This window comes from Corvus kubaryi, unplaced genomic scaffold (genome assembly GCF_017639235.1).
Source record: "Corvus kubaryi isolate FWS band 111438036 unplaced genomic scaffold, C.kubaryi_AGA036_p1.0 37256, whole genome shotgun sequence".
NCBI classification, from domain to species: domain Eukaryota; kingdom Metazoa; phylum Chordata; class Aves; order Passeriformes; family Corvidae; genus Corvus; species Corvus kubaryi.
The window spans coordinates 8,519,523-8,543,221 of NW_024581076.1; the positions used below are offsets into that span (position 1 = coordinate 8,519,523).

At 37.3% G+C, this 23,699-nt stretch overlaps 1 protein-coding gene across 1 annotated transcript in view; it reads right to left on the minus strand.

Moving 5' to 3' along the window:
- LOC121662613 (mitochondrial intermediate peptidase) overlaps positions 1 to 23,699 on the minus strand; it is a 68,453-nt gene that overhangs the window by 3,456 nt on the left and 41,298 nt on the right. Inside the window, exons 16-18 of the mRNA XM_042023976.1 lie at positions 19,718 to 19,837; positions 4,362 to 4,483; positions 3,504 to 3,577 (exon numbers count right to left, since the gene is read on the minus strand). Coding sequence (XP_041879910.1) covers positions 3,504 to 3,577; positions 4,362 to 4,483; positions 19,718 to 19,837 — 316 coding nt within the window. The remainder of the gene's footprint in view (positions 1 to 3,503; positions 3,578 to 4,361; positions 4,484 to 19,717; positions 19,838 to 23,699) is intronic.

A 23,699-nucleotide genomic window follows, 5' to 3' on the forward strand; every position in this document is an offset into this window, starting at 1 on the left:
CTTCTTCAGAAGCCCCAAGGGCAAGGTGACTGCATTAAGGCTGCAGGAGAAGTGCACTCCAGGATATGTTCCATGCTTTCAGTTCCCAAAACATCTAACCCAGTAGTTTTCACACTGCAATTCCCTTTCTGCCTATGCACCTGGGTTTCTTTCCAGCTAGGGAGTGCCAAAGGAGGGAGGAATGGCACACACCTGAATCTTGTTCAGACCTGCAACCAGTATACAACTGGACCTGGAAGGGACACCTGGGTTATGTAACTTCAAAGGAATTTGGAATCCCTAATACCATGTAGTCTTAGGAAGGAGAAAATCTGCAAGAGTCATGTGGTCAACACAAAATGACAGAGGAATCAAGTTCTTCTCAAAATGTTATTTGTCCTCTAAGGAAAAATTTAAAGAAAATAGGCTTCTTGGACAAAGCACTGTTCACCCATTTTCAATTGCTCCTGCTATTCATATTTGTGACTATTTCTGTATTTCATTGACTATCAAGGGGGTGAGATAAAAAGGGTCACTTCAGAAAATGTTTTAAAAGTTTTCAAAAAACCTTTATGATTTTAGTTTTTTTAGAGGAAACAAATGTCAAGAGAGTCAAATGCAAACAACAACAACAACAACAAAAGTATATTGTGTTTCCTAATTAAAGACTAGTTCAAACAGGAACCTTGTCAGTAATTCTACAGGTCAGATCCTTTATCTTTCCTAATCAGAACATCTGTGGAATCATGTTGGAGAAAGATGAAAAGCTAGGGTCATATCCAAACACAAAAGAAAGACAATAGATTGCTTCTGAGAAGAGAATCATAACAAAGAAACTGCATAAATGAAACATGCTCGTGAAGTAACCTGTTATCAAACAGTCAATAAACATGGCTAACTTCACAATGAGGTATGGAAGCACTTCAAGGGTGAGGCTGCAGACGCACATCCGAAAGCCAGACATGTGCAAGCCCACATAAAAAACCATCTGAAATAACCTAAAGAACTTTTTGAAACAGGGCACTAGTGAGCACAGAATCTGGACTGTTTCTCTGCAGAAGAGTAAAATCAACAAGCTTTAAAGTTTAGTGGGATCTGTCTTTAATCAGATATGTTTTGTTATTTGCTATGTGAGCACAGTTTTGCAACTGATGGAAACCAACAGGAGACAGAAATCCAGTATTCTCAAGTATCTATAATGAAAAAAAAAAAAGCAGCAAGAGGAATCAGAAACTGATTGAACCTAAACAAATTAAATTGTTCTAACTTTTCTCCATAAATTCTCACTTTTGGTAATAAATACAGACCAATCAAATACAACCATAACTTTTTTGATCAGGTGTGTTCTATGATTTAGCTTCCAATAATCCCAAATCAGCAATCAAGCTACTGTCTTGTCAAAACATCTGAGTCACCCTGATTCCATTCTTCAGGGAGTTGTTCAAGCACGTTTGTGAAGTTTTTTACTGTGTACAAATGAACATCATGACACGCACAGACCAAGAATCTGCTGATGAACACTGGTTATTGATCTTGAATATCTTTTAAGATTTCTGTATAAAGAGTGTAGAAGTGAAATTCAGAATACCAAAGTGGCCAGGGAGATAATCTGAAGCAAGGAAGATGTATCCTTAGTGGAAGAGGATCAGATCATGGAACACTTGAGAAAACTGGACATAAACAAGCCCACAGGCGCTGGAGGGATGTACCCCTGAGTTCTAGGAGAGCTGACAAGAGGGCATTGCAAGTCGACTTTCAGTAATCTATTAAGATAGGAGAGGTACCAAAAGACTGGAAAAAAGCAAAAGTCGTGTCTATCTTCAGGAAGAGCAAGCACCAGAACCCAGGGGACTGAGGCTGGTCAGTCTCACCTCAGTCCCTAAGAAGGTGGTGGACCAGCTTATCCTGGAAACTGTTTTCAGACTCCTGAACAGCAAAAAAAAATCAGGAATAGTCACCATGGATTCACCAAAGGCAAGTCATGCTTAAATAACTTGATAACTTTAAATAACTGGCCTGGCAGAAAAGGGGAGAAGTGCACATCACCTCCTTGGACTTCAGTGAGCCCTTTGACACTGTCTTCCATAAGATCCTATCACATGCAAGGGGGAAAGGCAGTTTTACTTCCGCAGATTTTCTGTAAGACCATCCACAGACGAATTTTGAAACTTCATTCAAACAGCACTTGATTCAAGGAAGCACACTGCCAGCAACTTCAACATAGCTTCTAGGACATTCCAGGAAAAATCAATGCTCAGTAAAATTAAGAATATATCCCAGAAAGAGATCATAAACACACGTGGACTTTAAAACAATTTTTTCTTTCTCCACCATTATGACTTAAAATGTAAAAATTGGTTATGCTTGTAAAGACATATCCCTGTCTTTCAACTTTTTAATCCACAGTTCTGGGCCACAGTTTTTCAACGTTGCAAACACAAACTCTTCAAGAACAGTAAAGAGAAATAACTCTGGGAAGTCATATTGAATGAAAAGTAACCCTCTAGATCAGAAATGTAAACAGACAACCTAAAGAATATATAGTTGCTTAATACATGATGAGTCTAAGGAGAGCAGAGGTCATGGCCTCAAATATAAACAGATGGGTCAAAGAACTGAAATGTTCCAGTCATGAAACTGTGCCAATCTCATGATGAAATGCAGACACATTACCACTGTCTTCCTTATCTGTAGAAAAAAGTCCCACAAGTTTCAGTCTGCTAAAGTGAACAGAGGCCAGTGAATTCATACTCATCCTTAATATTAAGAATTTCAGAGAAAATTGAAAGGATGAAGGATTTAGCAAGTGCTCATCTTAGGAACAGCAAAAGTAACACAAAAAGGTTTGGTTTGAATTCTGTAACATTACACAGGAAAGTCTTTATCCTGATCTCATGGATAGATTTGAGATGAGCAGTTTCTCAAACTTGTTTCATTTTCCTAGCATTCTGTTTTTAATGTATGAACACACAGTATTTTTGCGATGGGTATGAATGATTTTTGGAAGTTCTTTCTACAGATTCAGAAGGCAAATATGGTAGTGAGACGAATAATGAACCATGTTTCTTTCTTATAGCTGTCAGAGCTGCATTTCATGAAAATGTACACTCAAAGTACTGATACAGCCAAAGATATTTTGATGACACTGCAATGATGTGGCCAAACCAAGTTCAACTTCTCCTATACAAAATAACCAGAGATACGAATTCCATGTATGGGAAAATTACTACTTTACTGTATCCAAAAATTATGTAATCTATCTTCCTTCAAGTTTATTCTGAATTCTTTAGACAGCCTTGTAATACAAACCTTTCCAACACTTCAGCCCAACTATCTGTGTATACTCCATGTACCACAAGGATTTCTACTGACCATGACACAAAGGTGATGACCAGTCCACTTACCAAATTTTTATTCCATAAATCCAGTGAAAATCATAATTAAACTAAAAAGACCAAATTGGGAAACGCAGTTAAGTTTCTTCCCTTTGCAAGGGAATAAAACAGTTATAGTTTATTTCCTACCTTGAACCATCAGCATGGGCTCCTTTCCACCGCCGTGTGCCAGCATCTCTCTACGATAGCGCTCCCCCATTGCCCTGGAGAAACACAGGTGTTAGAGCCATCTGCAAACACCACCTGTCCAGCCTTCACTCAGGTTCGCTTCTAGGATCTCTACAGAACTCACAGACAGAGACCAAATTTAATTTTCCACCCCAAAACAACTGATGTCATGTTGACTCCTCAAATTCAAATTTCATTAAAAATCACACTATGAGTAACTGAACTAGACAAATTTTATACATATGAGTGTGTATTGGTGCTTACAGAAGTTAATTTGTGAACAACGTTTCAGTCTTCATTGTGCCAAAGGGAGAAGTTGCTCTGTTACAATGTCCTGAACATTCAGCAAAGGTGTAAGAACGCTTACAGTTTGTGACCTCACAATTAACTTCTTAATTTCACAAAGCAAAATGAGTAGGATAGCTATACTTAGCTTTGAAGTTGGTGACATGAAACTTGTTTAATACCCACAGTTGCTTTAATTTCAATAGAAAATTACAAGCAATTAGGCATCTATGAATTTCAAGCTCTCTAATTATGTCTAAATAGGGATTTCAGTGCCTCCCAATTGACAGACCTGTATTTTAAAACAGACACCATTTTTTTGCACCAATGAACATGTACCAAAGTACACACACACATACACACACACATATATATACACACACATGCGTGCTTATTTCCTGCTTTGTAATCCTCATAAAATCAAGAAAAACACCAACAATTAATTTGGATCAAAAAAGCCCACCAAGCTCATTTGTTTCATATTTTCCAGAAGCAACTAGCATTTCATTCTATTTAACATTTCTCCATTTTTACCTATCAAACGGGTTCTGAGCAAAACACTGCTTCCACACCATAGAGGCAACAGCCCTGGACATGAGGTAGGAGTAATATTTGGCACCGTAACCCACGAGGTGACTGAATCGCAGCTGCCAGGCCTGTAATAAAAAAAACCCCAAACCCCAGGTTACCTTTTAAATTCTTTAAATTGTTCAACATTTTCTTATGTATGATGGAAGAAATCTGACACTATTAATGATAAACAAATAAGAAAAAAGTAAAAAAAAAAGCCACCAGAAATAAATCCCAGAATGAACAATCCTTTATCAGAAGAAGCATTTTTCAACCTAACTGCTGCATATCCAGTACACTGATCATCAGGATTGAAATTATATATAAACAGGGTCAGAAGGGGAGAAAATCAAGCAGTAAAATCAATTATTCATATCTGATAATAGCTGTGTAGTTCTACTGGTCTTGAACAAAACCCCACAATTACCTTGTTCCAAGTAACACAATATTTTATAATTTTCCATGTGGGCAAGTCCAGTGTTACACTCACTAAAGTTCAATTTATAAACTTTTGTCACAAACAAAATGGTTATTGGGACTTAGGTTCAATACTATAAAAAATACAGTTTTCCATGTACCAAAAACCTTAGAGGTACACAAACTCTATCCACATGCAATGCATAATTCACAGATTTGTCTGCACATTTTTAAGTGCATATATATTTAGCATATTATAGTCCACAATTATATTGCTATTCATTCATATATTGGTACTTTATGACTAATTTATTGTCACTTTATGACTCATTCAAGTGATGACAGACTTATTTTTTAATGCTGTTTAATGTTGACTGTTTCCTTATGTTTCTTAACAAAGAAAATCAGAACTTACAAGAATTTATCAGCCTTATCCTCACAGAAATCAAAGTATTTTTTAATTTTTATTTCCCTGACTGCAACAGAATAATTTAAATTGTGACAGACCTCCAAAGGTCATCTGGTCCAACCCTTGCTCAAAGCAAAGCCAGCTTTGGAGAGATTTCTCAGGGCTCTGTCTAAAGTCTCCAGGGATGAAGATTTCATCACCTCTCCAGTGTGATGTGTAAAAGCAAACAGGACCAAACTGAAACAATGTTGTTTCCCAACAGATTCTGGCATATTTTTTGAAATAAGAATGGGTGACTGCATAAAGGAAGGAGTATGAAACTTCCTTTGCCCTGGCTGGCTGTGAGGAAACCAAAGAGCCAAAAAGTGCCCTACCTTATATGTCCTCCTACCCAAAGTCAAAGCTCCTAACATTCTTGTGATATGACAGTTGTCATAGTTTTTGCAGGTACTACAATAAACAGTTTTCAAGAGGAACTAAAAGATAAACAATAAAGTAATAAAACAGATGTTTTAAATTTAAATCCATAGGCTGTGAGATGCTTGTTCTTATCCTACAGTCAGTGGCTGAAATTCTGATAAAGGCAAACAAAAAAGTGAAAGGACATTTGTAATTTTCCAAAACTATTTGTCTTTGACTGGGATTCTTTATCACACTGTAATTAACAAAGTCCTTATTTTTTACAGTTGAAATAAACTATGCTTCTTTATTCAAGAAAGTGCTGATTATCATCTTATTCTCCATTACCCAAAAAGATGTATGTGTTTTCTAAAAAAATGACCAACTGAGAAGGTGGGAAAAGAAAGCATTTGGCTTTTATTTAGTCTTTTTAGTCTTTTTTCCTTAAAAGAAAAGGGAACAAATGGTGCCTCATAATCTAAATGACTTGGAACAGCTGATGAGAAGCAAGTTGCTAGTTCCTTTTCCTGAGCAACACCTACAAATGAAGTTCTCAAAGTTAGCTGTAGTTCAGCCATTCAAAACCGACATTTTACAAGATGATTATTTCCACCCTACGACAGGTGTCCAAAACAAATGGAATTTGCCATGGGTGGCCAGTTGAGTCTGTACTGGTGACCTATACCACTACTTAAAAGTAGGAGTAGCAGGGTTAAATGAGATAAAAAAAGGTCTTCAGTCTTCAATTTTCCTATGGGTATTGCTGCATGGTACAAATTCTTAAAAACTATTAACTTTTTTTCTTTTTTTTAAGGTAAAGCCCTGTACTGTATTTCACTGTAACGCAAGTGTGTTAAAACATTCAGCTTGGACAGAGTCTCCAGTTTGCTTTCAAAGGTGTTTTGGTTGCCACGTTTATGCTTTATAGCTATAGTTTTTCTAACTAGTCTCTTAATTATAACCATAATCATTAAGCTAAAAGCATATTTTGAAACAGAGCAAAGAGACTACGTTTTTAGAAGACTGAGCAGGAAAACACGTCAGTTTGTTTTATAGTAAGTTTTTAAAGTTATGATTAGAAGTTTCAACTCTCTCTCTGGAATGTGGAAAACTTTACTGATGAATTGGTTTCGCATACTCAGAAATGGTTTTTAGGCTACAAACAAAAATAATTTCCAGGAGTTTGGCATAGTGAAGGATATTTCTACCTCTCCCAACAGAAAGGAATTACTTTGATAATCACATAAGCTGTAACTATGACAGTATGTCTTCCCTGAAACCTCAGATTACACTGTTCACTGAAATGCTCTCGGCATTTAATGGTCTGCACCTAAAACAGCTCATCTGCACTTCCAGGTTGATCAACTGTTCCATTCATCGGGTTTGTTGAAACTCTATATCACAATTAAGCAAGGAGAAAAGAACAACTTCTTACCAAGCTGTCCAAGACCAAAAGCTTGATTTTAAAGTCTGCACCTACAACAGCCCTCAGTACCCTCTGCTTAATTTTGTTTGACCTTGTCTTTGCTTTGCTGACAAACTTCACGTTGTTTCCTTTCAAAAGAGAAAAGGAAAGGATATAGAAAGACCAAGGAATGCCACTACTCATCTCTCTTACTGCATGTGGGGAGGCTTGCAAATATGATGAAGTTGAAATTTCAAAAATTCATTTAGAACAGGATAGTACCCAAAACAGAAATGGAGGATGAGTCAAACTGAAACTAAGATTGTACTCCCATTGCAAACAGCAGTAAAGGAAAACCAACAACAAACAGAGCTATTCCCTACTGAACTTTGAAGCCTATATTCGATTTAATTTTCTATTTTTTAACCAGTACAGATTTTCTCCACTCTAGAGCATGAATAACTCTAGCATGTCATCATTCCCTGTCACTACTTTTCTCCCAGTCCTCATACAAAGTTCCTGATCAGGAACTCTCAATCTTCAATATTATCCAAAACCTATTACATTACTCAAGTACATTTTCTAATTCTATGTCATCCCAACAATTAACTTTCCAAGACTGGACTTAGCTACCTATTGAAATATATTTAAACATTAAAACACCCATCCTCTACCCTAATTCACAAGGAGCTACCTGCCCACATTAAAAAAAACCCAAAAAACCCAACTCTTCCTCTCCTACTTCATACAGAGGAGATTACAACCTAGGCAATAAAATGTGCAAAAAACCCAAGAATGGCTACTGCTCCATTAAAAAGTCCTATGATGAATAAAAAGACACCCCCATCACTGTAAATGTATTTTAAACTAAATTATTGACCTTCTAGCATAAAACTCCATTTCTCTGTGTTAATAAATTCAGCTATAGATGCAAGATGATTTGATTTCTTCTGTTATTTCCAATGAGGAGTCATTTCTCCATTAGGGATAAAAAAAAAAAAAGACATATCAAATTCCCTTTTGGACAAGGTAAAGGCTAGACATATAGAACTAGGGCAATCTCCTTATTAAATGTTATATTTTTGGTAAGCAGCTAGAAAGTTAATGAAGACTCTGAGTAATCGGTTACTTCAAAAGTTCCATGAACCCATTCCAGGAGTTTATAAAACAGTGTATTTTACAGCATAGCCCATGGGTTATGATAATATGCCATCCACAGGTCATGTTCATGCCTGCTTTTTATTCAGCACAACAGACTGCAAAAAAGGTGTGTGACTGATCCACTGCTGTTATTAAACAGGCTTTTTTTCCACCAACATTATAAATCTTTTCTTATAACCATGTCTGAAGCATTTCCAAAATTCCATGTGCAATGGCTTTCCACCCCATCATGTAAAACCAAAAATACCTTACTGATACTTTTGTATTCTTACACCTTATCAGGACCTTTTTAAAGTCCTTCAAGAGTACATTCTTAGGGTAAGATTCAGTTCATTTTACTTTAGCTACCTATGTGTCTTGCCCAAACTAGTCACATAGGCCTCCTTTATAGCAGAGGACAGAAATATTTATCCTGTTACCGTTTGAGAGGATAGGATTACTGCTTTAGGAGAAATCGGAATAATTTACTACACCTTCTATCTTCTATTCAAAAGTTAAGTCACTTCATTCATTTTAACAACATGGTAGGATTAGTTAAACTGAACTATTTTGAAGGCTACATTAGTTCAGGATTCCATTATCTGAATTTTAAATTTAGAACTGTTAATATTGTCACAAAAATAATCTGATATAAAAGTTTAGATGTGATGGTAAAAAGACAAAATTGAAAGAAAATCCATAGGTAGCTTAATATATACTAAGCTAGCTTTGGCTTGAGTGTGGGTAAACATTGTTCTGGGGACCTCCACTAATTACATCAGGAATCAGTGCTACAAGATCCTACTACATCTTTTGAAAACAAATCCTACAGAAATTCTTGACTATTGCTCGGACTTTTCAAAACGTTCTTCTAACAGTTTCTGCTGTGACTTTAGGTACTTCAAAGTATATTTATGTCCATTTTGCTTTGCATCTTAAGACAAAAACACAAGTGAGAAACTGAAAAGACCCAATACTAAATTAAGGAAAGTATTTTTGTCATTTAAGACTTCTAATTATAAAATGTGTGCTACAGTAATTACATCAATGAGCACGTTGTTGAATTGTTTCCATGAAGAACAATATTTGACGGAGATGATATCTGGTGCCCTCCCACTTCTTAATTAAATTATTTTATGTATTTATATATTTATTTATGTATTATTTTATTCTGGCAGGAAACCCAACAGAGGAGCAGCCAACTTATCTGCTTCAGGGGCTACTGGGTGGAGAACCCCTTGTGTCTGGCACTAACTTGATACTACTGCTCCTAATGCCCTTGAATTTAGCTATCAGCATGGATGGAAAACTCCTGAGAGTCAAGGGGAAGCCGCAGGCTCTGGTTACTTGGAGGCAGGAGAGAACGGCAATTAGCACGGGAATCAGCACAGGCTATTTCCCTCTGCTGAGGCCAAGGTTTATCAGCGCCAGTGGAAATCCAGGACAACACTGCTCTGCCATGCAAAAAAGCACACATTAGCCAGTGCTTTGAAGATGTCCTCAACTCATTCTCACTTGATGAAATGGTTTAATGAGTATTGGAGTGCAGACTGCAGACTGTTTGTGCCAGTAGCTACCTCTGGGGAAAAGCTGGAGCACTCCCCGACTGTAGAAACAACTCTCTCCATATGTATGCAGCGGCTTGCTTGGTCAACTCACATTCTGTATTTTTGACCTGAACCCCTCTAAGTTTTATAGAATTACATCATCATCCTTCTGGAGTTTCACAATAATAATACAATGCAATAAAGAACCACTTTCTTTCCTGCAGTTTCTAATCTTGCTTAAAATAACAGAAAACTGATTTCAAGAAACCTCATCTCGTGCTGTGCCTCTAACTCACTTAGTATCAATACTCTTCAGTTTTCCAGGGCTGTGCATTTCTGTGTTAGGAATGGAGAGAACACAAAGTAAACCAAACCAGAGACACCGATGACATTTCAGAAAGCGAGTCAAGCAAGAGATTAAGATTTCAATTTATAACACTTCCATGTTTTTATTATAAAATGATAAATAAATCTAGCAAGGCAGGGAATGTAAATATTTTTGCAGTTGTTTACACTTAGGAAGAGGAAAGGAATTTAACATGCAATTAACCACTTAGGTGATTTCAGATATGTACCATATGGTCTTTGAATTGCTTAAAGAAAAATATTTCATTTTTATTTATAAACTATTCATGAATTTGAGCTGCTTATAGCAAAATAATTTAGAACTATTTACTCTATATTGTCTTCTCCCCAGAAAGGGACTGAGGGAAGGGGGATGTGGGAGATAATAAAGAATACTGACATCAAAAATCTGTATGTATGATTTCCATTGCTTCACAATCTTTAAAAGACACAGAGATATAAAAATTGATTCCTTATTGTGTCCTTTAAGTGATCTTATTTGGACAAATTAAGAGACAGTGTTACTCGTAAACATTGTAACTAGTCTTTAAAGTAAAATATACAGAATTTGCAAACATACAATTTTCAAACAAATCCTTCATGTCATACCATGTAATTCTACACAGGTAGACACACATGCAATACCCCCTCTTCAATTACAATTAATAATTTCTATTATTGCCTAAGATTTAAATTCATAAGTAGAATCAGATCACCACTGTTTCCTCTGGGTACAGACTTGCACAGAAGCTCAAATTTTTAAAATTACTTTTACAATTAAACCTGATTTTAAGTATTGACCTATTATTTTAAAATAAACATCATGAATGCTGCTTAAGATAAGCCCTTACAAAAACTGAAAAATATCTTAAGTTGTGTGGCAACTGCAAAATATATTTGCAAGTACAACTTAACCAACTAAATTACCTGAACCAACACTGGAAGACGAAATCACCACCTTTTTACAGTACCATTTATTTACTATCTTTTTCTAGAGCCGTTCTAGATTAAGGGATGGATTTGAGGGATTATGATTCTAATCCTTAATCTGGCACAAGTGCATTGTGAACTTAAAAAATTACATTCACCCCCCCTCAGCCACCTTCTGTGAAGCAAGGGTGCTAATATTTCCTCTGTCTTGTTCTTTTCTGTTTTGACTTTTCATAGAAAGGACAGTCTCCTGCTGCATTTGAAGAGAATTTCATTTCAGACTCTCTAGGCTGTGTTTATGGCAATGATGTATTCAGTTGTATCTATCACTGTCAAATATAGCTCCAGTACTGCAATCCCAGGGGGGAAAAGGATTTGTGAGCCATGAAAAACAGAACTATAGCAAACTAGATGAAGCTATCTGTTTTTTCATATATATGTAAGATATATCTAAATATATTCAAAATGTTAACAGGAGACGTATGCAACTACTTCCTGCACTGTTCCTTAAAATGCTCTACCACATGGTAAATATGGTAAATACCATCACTAAAGTACGTTCGAGCTTCATGGGGCTAGCACTTGGAAAAAGAATTTCCTTAAAAGTGCTTCATATCTTAGGACAGCTGTAAACACTCTAGTGCTGTAGATAGTCGCCCAGTGAATGGTGTCATGTTACCACTGGAAAACAAATCTTAACAGTATTTGCTATCAGCATTTTCTTTATCATAAAATGAACTCAACTCCACAAAGACAGAAACCTAAACAAACCTTGAAAGGTGACTTTAAGAGCTTTTGAAAGTCCCAGCATCTACTTTAATACTGACCTCAGCAGGGCACCAATCTTTTTGAAACTGCTTTTAGCTATTAATTATTTACAGAACTATTACTTCCCCAGAGTTCACTGTGCCCTCCTTTATTAATCTTTTCCTCAGACTCAGACACTTCAATTTGATTTTACAGTATACTTTTAAGAAGGCTCATATGAAAACTAATCCAGGGAGTTGCACTCTGCATAAACAACTTTAGTTTCCAACATGGCAAGGTAAAAAATTACCTTGAAGGGGTTACACAAACTTCAAGAGTTTGAGTAATAACATATGACTTCATCTCTCTTCAAAACACTCAAAAAAGTGGAATATGAGCAACATCAGGACCTCTCAAGTAAATGAAGAGGGAGAAAAAGTGGAAAAGCCATACTCTATGAAGGTTCTTGGCTTTACTATGAAACTTATGTCTCTGTGATCTACAACAGTGGTTTCTTTAAAACTGCCTATAAGAGAGATGCAAGACATACTGGGTGTCTGCTTCCCTCTTCAACAAACAAGGGAAAAAAGTAACAATACTTTAAAAGATTAGATACTAACCATAATCACATTTGCTATCAATTATATCATCTTCCCCCTCTACTTGCTCATTAATAAGAAACAAATAATCACAGCTTCAATTCCAAATAATTTTTTCATAAAGGTTTTCAATACCACTCGTGTGCTCATATAATTTTCTCTTTGCAAGCCAAATGCTCAATTTCCTTAACTTTCCTCATAGCTCCAAACCTAGTATCTTTCCAAAACTGCTTCTCTGTAATTCTCTCATTTTTGCTAGATTTTTTTAAGAGGTAGATACCTACTGGACACAATACTACTACTGCTAACTCCCCCAAACCAAATATTAAAATATATTTAAAAAACCACAGATAATTTCCTTTTCAGCATCCCACGTATAAAAGCATACTCTTTGGGCATTTATTGTTCTTTAAATCCTTATTACTTAAATTGTTTTCCCAGTGCAAACTATCCTTTGGTAAATGATTGAGAAGGGTCCTGCCATGACATCCACTGGCTCCTTCAGAACTCTGCAATGAATCCCACCAGGCCCTGAGACCTGTGAACATTCAGTGTACACCAATGGGAAATCACTGGTCCTGCACTCATGGTCCTCTGGGAACTGGACGCCCAAGGTCTATTACTAGCATTAAAGACTGAGGGAAAACAATGCATTGAATCACTCTGCTTTTTCTTCATCCTATTAGTCAGATGACCATCTTCAACAAGTATAAGCCCAAAATTTTCTTGAAACCTCATCTTTCTACTAACATTCTTTAAAAAGCCCTTTTTGTTATCTGAAGCAACACTGGCCAGTTTCAACTCTAATTGAGCTTTGGCAATTTGTGTCTTCTCCCTGCATAAAGGCTGAGAGAAATGGGGTTGGTCAACCTGGAGAAGAGAAGGTTCCAGGGAGACCTTAGAGTACCTACAAGGGCCTGCAAGAGAGCTGGAGAAGGACTTTTATTAAGAGCCTATAGTGATAGGGCAAGGGGAAATGCCTTTACATTGAAAGAGGGCAGGTATAGATTAGATATTAGGATGAAATTTTTGACTCTGAAAGATGCTGGACTCTGGAACAGGCTGCCCAGAGAAGTTGTGGGTGCCCCATCCCTGGAGTGTTTGAGGTAAGGTTTGGAAGGGACCTTGAGCAACTTGGTCTAGTAAAAACTGTCCTTGTCCACAGCAGGGGGGTTGGAACCGGATGATCTTTAAGGTCCCTTCCAACCTAAACCATTCTGTTATTCTGTGATAAACAAATCACAGCTCTGTACTCTTCCTGCAAAGCCAGACCTTGCTTCAAGAGACCATACTGTTTCTTTTTCCTCCTGAGCTCAAACAGGATTTTCCTGATCAGCCAAGCTGGCCTTCTGCACCATTTGCCTGACTTACACCACAGTGATCCAAATTCCTTGGATAATTTAAAATCTGTTTTTTAAAATTTCTGCAACATTTGCCAACTGAAGGAGTTTCTATAAATAATTTATCACCTAAATCATTAACAAAACCATACAATGCAGTAATTTCTGGACAGATTCCTGGTGATGTCCACTTAAAATGTCCCTGTCTGAAACTAAGCATTCACCTGCTTTGTCAGTTATGTTTTCTGTGTGTTGACTCAGTCACAAATCTACAGTTTGGTTGTACAATTACGATTTGCAAGTGTCAGAAAGCTTGCTAAGCATAGAGTTATGCTATCAATTACTTACTTCCAGTTTCCAAGACCAATCAATATCTTAAGAAGAAAGCGGATTTTTTTCATCTTAGGCAGTTCTTCACAAAACTGGGGTTATTTTGCTCACTTGATTATTCTCAAGGTACCTATGAGCTGCTTAATAATTGCTTCTACTCCTCCTTGAGTGACAAAATCTGAACAATTAGTCTACAGTTCCCAAGTTCTTCTCCCTTCATAAGATCAGCTATCATGATAACACCACTTTTTCCTGAGTTTGTGAGTGATAATTCCTCCAAGTCACTGACTGTTTTGACAAGCTTAAATATTCTGACAATCAGACTAAATCTAATTTATTCTCTTGTATTCCCTAATCTCAGTACTGTTTCAATCCATCTCAAAAATTACATGTATTACTTACTTAATCAAAAATCACTTATTTTTCAAAAAATGCTGAGGCAGAATAGAATATCACTGCTGTCTTTGACATTTATTGTTTTTCTTTCACCCACTCTCCTCTTGCTTCTTCAGTAATTATGGAATTTTATTACCTTCTCTTTGCTTTGCAACCTACTTTGCAACTCAGCATTTCTAGCCTTTTTTGTTCTGAATTCTTGCATTATTTTAGTAATTATCTCTAGTCATAAAATGATTTCTTTTTTTTATCTTAATAAAGTTTTAAAGGACTTGGTCCTTTACTGCTAAATCTTTTTTGTATCAGGATGGTTTGTATCCTTGGTTCAGTCTCTTGAATAACTACATAATGTCTTTTGAATCATCATACTTAGCTATGTTCCAGTTCCAACAAATATCTGGCAGCTTTCCTCTTTCTGTTGCATTGTTTTTAATCGTTATTGCTGGGTTTGGTTTCTAAGCTGCTTGAAACTTCCACAGTTTTACTTCTGGCTCTTTAGAACTTACCCTGTACTCCGTTCTTCACACTTTTATATGGCTTTTACTTTTCTAATAACCTCCCTTTCTCAGATATTCAGATGTACAGGCTCTTTCTCTCACTGAATTCTTTTTAGCATCTTACTGATTAGCACCATAAATTTTATTCCCTCATCTGCCACCCAGAATTGGTTTTTTTAAAGCTCTTTGCCAGTAGCACCCATTCTACCATTTAGCTGGCTTTTTTACATTTCCTTTAAGCTAGCTTTCAGTTTTGCTTAGGTTCTAAGGTTACATCATAGTTTAGTTCAATAAATCTCAAATAAATTTTTGAAGGTTTTAAATAAAATAAGTATGAAGTGAAATTACAATTTAAAATTTAATAGGCAGCCACTACTTAGCCTTCCTTTACCAATAATTTTAAGATTTATGTTCACCACTTGAGTAAAGTTTTCAGAATTCAAAACCACTTTTACCATCAGAGGTTAAGGGTTATCACTTATTTACTTTAAGCCAGCTGCCTCATTGCTTGCTCAGTCTGACTATTTATTCTTTTTATATGCATTAGTGATATTCACATGAAATTTTATACAGAAACAGTTATTTATAACTGCACATTAGAAGTCACTCCAAAAACCTAACAAGAAATCCTAAGACAACAGATGCCACAAGGATCCAGATGGCAGATTCTATACCGAGATATTTCACCCAAACTGCCAGCCAGCCCTCAGTAGGCTCAGGAATAAGCCTGTTAAAACTGTACTCCCTTGCACATGGGTTTTCTTCAACAACAACAACAAAAAAAGAGGCTTTGGCTCATGGCGACCCTGTGTGATGCAGAAATTATTTTCTCTCTGTAGAGAAGCCAGTTCTGTCTATTGACACCAACTCCTCTTCAGCTGACCAAACACCCAGATGCCTCTGCATGTTCCCTGTTAAAGAAAAACTTGGGTTTTCAGCACCCATGGCAAGCCACATCTTCCTGCAGCGCCTCACAGCCTCCCTGAGCAAGCACTCCAAATGTTAGGTTGCATCTCATCCATTGATTTTCTTTGTCAGGAACATGACAGACACAACCACAGCAAGTTAAGACAAGGACCTAGGTGGAGCCTTCCAAGGTCAGGATCCCTGTCTGGGCAGAGTCCCCCAGCTGCAGGAAGAAGACAGACTAACAATCACATTGGTGATACACCATTTTCATACATGTCTTTGCTCTAGGGTATCTCTCACAATACCTGCCTTGTCTTCTGTTGGCAAACTTGGCTGGCTAATATTTTTGGTCTCACAGGTGTTTTGGTCTCTCCAAACACCAGCAGCCATAGACCATGCTGCCAAAGAAACTTGCATCCTGGACAAAACTATATAACCATAATTAAACCTGTAACCCGATGCCCATTTTATGGCATCAGTAAAGGTAGTCCTTCTGAAGTAATATGTATTTTTAATACGCTAAAACAAAAAGGCACATAGCAAATTATTCAGTGTTCCAAAAAATATCAAAGATGGCCTACATACCAACATGTTGCCTCCTATCAAATGTAATTATAATGATGTGTGTGGGTTAATTCCCTCATCGCACTTTGTACTCAAGTACCACACAAGAAATTCAGCTGTTTCTGGAAGAAAAGCCAACTGGAAGACCACGTAATTTTAAAAAATGCAAGAGAGACTACTTGGCAATGATCTAAAAAAGAACCCAGATTCACTATGCCTCACTCTTCAAAACCGTTTTTCCTCACAGTCACAAGTCAAACCAGCATCTCCCACCAAAATTCCAGATTAGAAAAGGTTACTATAATGGACAGACAATTAATATATAAGTCTATAATAATTTTCTGAAAATAAGAATCAATAACTCAAACTATTTCACAAAGAAAATACGGGTATGATGATCTGGGCAGCTGGTGTTTATTGTACAACCACTTCATTATTGAGAGCTCTTTCCTGTAACTGCAGGAGGCTGCAAACTCCACTATCATTGCAGAGTCTGTTTACCCTGTGTGTCATTTTTTGTTACAATACTGACCCAAGCCCCCAGCAGGAGATACGAATTATTATGCTTGGCGAAAGACTAGCAATGGCATATCATTAAGTTTTGATGACTCTCTCAAAGGAAAGTAGTTTTCAAGTCTGAACTTGGGGGACATGAGGGGAGTAAGCAACAGATTATGGGGAGAAACTTTGATCATGTCTCAGATTGATCAAAGGGTCACCCGATACATGTTCAAAAGCCTCTCTGGGCATCCTGTGGACAAAGGTAAGGGAGACCAGGGGAGACACTCTAAAAGCAGACAGTATCATCAACTGCAAGGCAGGCCATAATAAATGAAAACTGACTTCACAAGAGATAAGACATAAGCTACGATTTGAAGAAAAGTTTGGAGCAAAAGCAGAGTACTGAATTACCCACAGCGCAGAGATTTTGACACCACATCCTCAGGAGGAAATGGCTGGAAAACGCATGGTCATTATTACTCTGTTTATCTTGCTTTCTTAGAAGAATCAAAAGGAAGACTGGTTGCTTTTTAAAGGTATCACAAGAACTCAAGAATCCAACCTGTGCAAAATTGCTATTCATTTTTCAAACTCAGTAACACTAACTTCCTCTGGCAACAAAACTGCCAGACACTACAAAAATAGGCAGATACATTTCCTTGCTCCCTGCCTGGCAGTCATCAGCTTCTGGATTCAGTAACAGAGCAATGAAATCCCAGTGGAATTTCATCCTCCAGCAGCCAGCAGTAAACTCTGTATACTTTTGAACAGATAAGCAATGGCCAGCCAGAAATTGAGATTTGCATTATTCAGACAAACAAAGTCTAGTGGGGTGCTGTTTCTCTGTGCTTCCATCTGACTGCCTTTCTGCCTTGCATGTGGCACCAGCACTGCACCCATCCGCATCAACACAGCCAACGCAAACACTACTGTGTGCAATGCCTGCTGCCCCAGTGCCTGCAAAACCTGCTTGAATGGCAAATACAGACCTCAACAGGACTTATTTTGCACTGTCTCTCAACAGAACTTCTTTTGCACTATCCCTCCTACTGTTGGCATATAACACATGATGCTTACGTTTACCTTGCCCCATAGGTGCAGCAGCATTTACTTACTAGGTGTAGTTTATATGCCTCATTTTGAAAGCACTGTAACAAAAAGACACATGCAAATTGTCCTATTATCTGAGCTGTGCCTGAGAATGACAGAAATTCATCTGCTGAAGACAAATGCTGGGGCTCTACTTCAGAATATAAGTATGCACAATAAGACTGAAGCCCAACCAAGTACATTCAGAGGATACTTAGTAAGTTTACTTGCCTGTCAAGAGCAGTAAAAGAGAATTAGGGTTCATCAGGAAGAGATAATAACGGATGTTTGCAGCCCTGACAGACAATGCTGCTACAGAAAAATCACATTAATGCAGTGAAGATCTTCACTAAGGAAGAATTACTCTTACCCAACACCATTAACTTAAGATACAGAAGCCTGACTTAGCAATACATAACTGAATCTAATTGCTTAGAGAACAGATAAAATTCAAATAATCAAAACATTCTGTTTTCTCTGCCACCTCTATATGTACCTAGCCAAATAACAGAAAAAAAAATAGCTAGTCCCTACTACTGTATTTCAGTGTCTAGCTGTGAAATCAAATGAAAGGAAGAAATATATTCTCTTCAATTAAAATCCCCAACCTTTACTTTCAAGGCTTTTATTTTTATATCTGGACTATAAATTAAACAGCAAACGTATCTTCAGTTTGGAAGAAAGAACAGCAAATGACAGCAAGACAAATTACAGACGTTAATTACCCTACATAGTACTAATGTTATTCTAATGCAATTTTTCACTATGTTTTACTGAAATCTAAACTGTCTTACAGTTCTTGACACTAATTCTACATTCAACAAATGTGAACATAGACTTTCTGACAATTCAGAAGTTCACAGTACATTTTGCTGGGATAGAGTTCCAGGCCAAAACTTGCTGTCCCACTTCATAATGATCATAGCCTCACTACAAGATGTTACACTCTTTTGGAGGTGTGAGCAGTGGCAGTACGGTTTTGATGAGGAAATGGATCTCCCAACACCCTTCTCTGAGAAGGAAAAACACATTTTGTTAAGGAGAAAAGTACATTTTCCAAGAAGCAGAAAAAAGGATTTGGGTATTCTGACACAGTGTCAAACAGTGACTGGGGGGCCAGGCTCCAGGGGGCAATTCAGCTTCACACAGACCAGGAAATCCCATGACTATTGTCTAAGCAAACTGTACCTTTGGCTGTCAGATGAAGTACAGAACAAATGCATGCTGTGATAAAGATCAAAATTACATAGCTCTGTAGAACTCAAGGGTTTTGCACTCTCAGATAACATGTGAAAGGATAAATGACATGACAAAGGTCACAGGAATACAGTGAGAAAAACACTTCCAATTCCTGCTCCACACTTTCTCTCATGCTGACAGTATACAAACACCAATGAGCAGCACAGTGTTTTGCTGCCTTTCATAAGCAGCCTTTGAAAAGCTCAAATAAACCCTCTTTCCAATATATTGTTTCTGGTGCCTTCCTTAATAAGAAAATAAAGGCAAAGTAATGAAGTTCATCATTACAAGACTATACCTATACAGAAACAAGTACATTAATTAAATTTTGATTTTTGGCTGAATATTTCCAACACCACACTCTCTGAATAAAGTGAGTGAAAGAGAAAACTCTTTCAATATAACAAAACAGCAATAAGCATATGAGTGTGCAGGGTAAGGGTCTGGGAGAGGGAGGGGTACTAATATGCTATCAAAGAAAAGGTGCAATTTATACAGTTACTCTGTTGCTACTCACTGTATTGGGTACATATGGCAACCCATAAACTCTCTCCTGAGTTTCCTTTAAAATTTCTGTGGTTGACTTTTTTAGAGGGTGTTTACCGTGGTAGATTTGGTCCAAGACAGCATAAAATACCTGAAGAGAGAAAATACATTTGTCTTTGGCACATGTTATTGGCATATGAAAACCAAAAAAGACACAAAGAATGAGAGATGGACTAGGGAGAGGGAATAGTTTAAATATATATGGTTTGAAAATCTTCTATTATTTGTATAACATATAAGGAGAGAAACAGGTTTTTGGAGTACACAAACCACCACCATCATGACCCTATAATAAATCTATGTTCAGGTCACTTAGCACACTGGCAGTACTAAATTGTCTGCATTTTTAAATAAATTAAGATCTGTCCCTAAGGCGCTCCAGCAATTCCCCTCTTCAAAAAAATTATTTTCAAATGGATTTATTAAAAATCCTATTTTAAATTTATTTAAGTTATTTTAAAGTTATTTAAGTGGACACTGCAAAATAAGCTACTTCAAGACATGTACATACAGCCATGAGAACACCTCACCCCTGCAGGGACAAGTTATGGCTTAGGCAGTGAACATAAGAATTACAGGATCATTGAGGTTGGAAAAGACCTCCAAGTTTATCAAGTCCAACCTTTGACCTAAAAGCACCATGTCCATTGCACAGAGCTGCTGATGCTACTGAGTTTCTGCTAGAGCCCTGCAACAGTGTAGTACTAAGGCAGATTTTTCCTTTATTTTAGCTCTCACCATCAGAGCAATAAATTGCTAAGTGTAAGCTTAGCTCAAAGCACACTGCATTGGGTTGGTACTTTGCCGGAAGTAAGAGCTACTCCATAAGCAATTTTTCCATGTCCAAATTACTGAGGTGTTTGGAGAGCAGCACCATTAAAAAGATTTTCCAAGCAAAGACAGCAAAGCAGAGTTATCTGGCACAGCAACATGAAACAGGCATGGACAGAAGACAGTGCCAAGGCTCTGTGTGTGCCATCACTGAAAATGACCGCAGCCTTTTTTTTAATATGAAAATTTCCTAATCTGTGGAAGTGCAGGAAAGACAGAAAAAGAGGACATCCACTGTTGTGCAACACAAGATATTTTTGAGAAGTTTGATGGATCCAGATGTTTAAGGGAAGAGTTCAGGTCAGGTCATTCTGTGGTAGGCACACTTCGTGGGAAAATTGACAATAAGGAGCCTCAAGAAGCTTCTGAGCAAGCAATGAAGCAAATAATTTGGCTAGAGATTCAGGCCCAGTCACACTCCCAGGGTGCAATACCATCCCCAGTGACATAAATACACTGTTCCAGGACCTATAACCACGAAATTTTATGGAGGAAAAGTTGTTTGGATGTTTTATGTCATCTAAATAACATAACCCCCGAACCTCTGAAAAGATTCTTTATTATGAAATTTTAGTACAAATCATTCTGAAGTCTTTAGTAGTTTATCAGAATTCAGCATCTTTTTATTTGTTCTGGATACAACATGTATTTTCATCAAAATTGTGACTGTTTCTAAAGGAGCAGATTCTTTCTGTTTGAATAGACTGTCTTCTAACTCACAGGATTCTGATAAACCCTTTGACAGTGTTCTCTTGACAAATAACAAATGTGCACATTGATTTTTTTTCCACGAAAAACTGAGGGTTCTAAGTAGGGGGGTGAATAAGCCATGACTTGCAGGAGCTACTCCTAGATTTCCTGCTTGCTTCTTACATGGCTAATGAGGAGAAGAGAGGTCAGTAAGACTCAACTTGCACAATCATCCATTAATGACATTGCAAGTTTTGTGTCCCAGGTAGCAACACTGAACAAGACATGTAAACACTCAACACTGATCATCTACAAACCCAGAATAGGCAGCAAGCATCTGTTCAGACTAATAATATAATGAGAAACCTACACAACCCTGCAAAAACTGCAATATTTTTTTACTCTTATTTATCTAAGAAAAGAAAGAGGCTTTACAATGGCTTTGCATTCCTAGTCACCAGAATCCCAATCATTTTTTTTTACACAGTTTAACAAAAGCTACAGCATTTATGGTAGCAAGGGTGACTGAGAGTATGACCCACAGTAAGTATCATGAACAGACCTGAAAATTACCTGATGTAACAGTCCTAGAAAGCACACTTTCTCCTGTCACCCTAGACCTTTGTAACTCTGCAGGAGTCAATTCAGACCAACTTCCCCTCTCTAAAAAACTCAAATCAAACATGAGTAACTTCAGCATCTGACAATAGACTTTAGTGTCCAGCATCAGCACAGCCTTAATCCTCTTTTTTCTATCTCCCATCTTTGCTAGGGCCAGTCTGCAGTTGCTCCTCAGTGTTCCTCATGAGATGGAGGAACTGCATCTGCACTGCAGTGGACCTTCTCTAAAGTGAAATTTGGAGTCGAGTAGTTTGTGGTCAAGGAGGCAGAGCAAAAGCTCAACTCACAGCAAGGAAGTAGGGAAACGTTCTGCCTGAAGAACAATGTGGTGATAGGGAAATGAGTCACTGAAGGCAGCTATAAGCTCTCCCTTGATCCTGCCACATGTGAAGTGTGGGAAGAAAGCTATGAGCCAGGCCACCTGGACAGCACGGCTAAAAAAACCATCCCTGAAAATAAACTTGGATGAACTTTATACCCATATGCATTTCCATCTACAAACCACAGTTCTGTGTGTTTACACAGGCCTTTGAAATGGGAAAGGGAAACACATCCCAGGACCACAGGATTTTAGGTGATACTGCTGAGGGGCAAGCTAATACTTAATATCAAGCAGTAGATAGAAGATGATTTCTAATTTCAGGAAAATTTCTCACATTTCTCAAAAGACCTAAAAATATAAAAACGCCATCAAATAGTTATTTATTTTCATACTGCCTCTCTACTTCGCACTTACATTGGTATTTATTAATTTCACTTGATTCCAGTTCTTTCTAGCTCCTTGTCTGCTTAATAGTATTAATATGCAAACACTTAGGCATTTTCCAGTGAAGTTACTACTGACTGAAAGACTCTGGGATTCAATCTGCCTGGCAAAAGCCTTAGGAGAAGATGTATGGACTCTCCTATCTTTCCTTCTGAGTAACTGATTACATGACCTAAAAGAAAATTCAGAGGTATTATAGTTATGAAAAAGCAGCAATATTTCTTACTTTCACATGCCAATAGACTTATTTTCTGAACAGACTACAGAAGAACCTCCAGGCGTTTTACACACTGCTGGAATATTTGTCAGCATTTTTTCTTCTTTTAAAGGTCAAATACAGCTAACATAGCATCTAGCCATCATTATAGAATACAGTCTTTGCAAAGTCTGGAGGAACAGTATTAGAACCTTTATTCACAGTTTTTTCAGGCATACAACTAGCAGCACATATATACTTCGGCATCTGAAGACTAAAATATATTTTGCTTTTTAATCTGCATTAGTAACAATATGCAGTTCTGCAAAGAAATATATTAGCTTTATATTTGCCATGTACTTAACTTCTCTGGGATATTTTTTTCTGAATTATTAAACAGAACAGCTCTGCCAATCTGTCTCTCTGAAATGAGTGCACATTTCTGCAGGTTTTATATCTGGAATCTCCAAAAACACAGTGCTGAAAGTAGGAAATGAATAATATTATTCAGTGTGGCATTGTGGTCATTTGGCACAGGTTGAAACTGGTTGAACTTTAGTTACAGAAGAGTAATTTGAGGGCAAGCAGCCTGCTTAATCACTGCATCATTGCCAGCACCAGTCAATGATTAGGCACCCATGGGAAAAAATGGAAAAATTCCAAAGATCTGTAAATTTGTTTCTTTCCACATCTCAGTAACTAACCTTTACTAAGGTACTAGCAGAGTTATCTCACCTAAACACCAGGTTAATTGTAAAAGGAAAAACTATATGTTTTGGCTTAAGGCAAAACAAAGAAGAAAACAAAATCACAAAAATCACACAGCAAAAACTTGTAGCACACTAAATG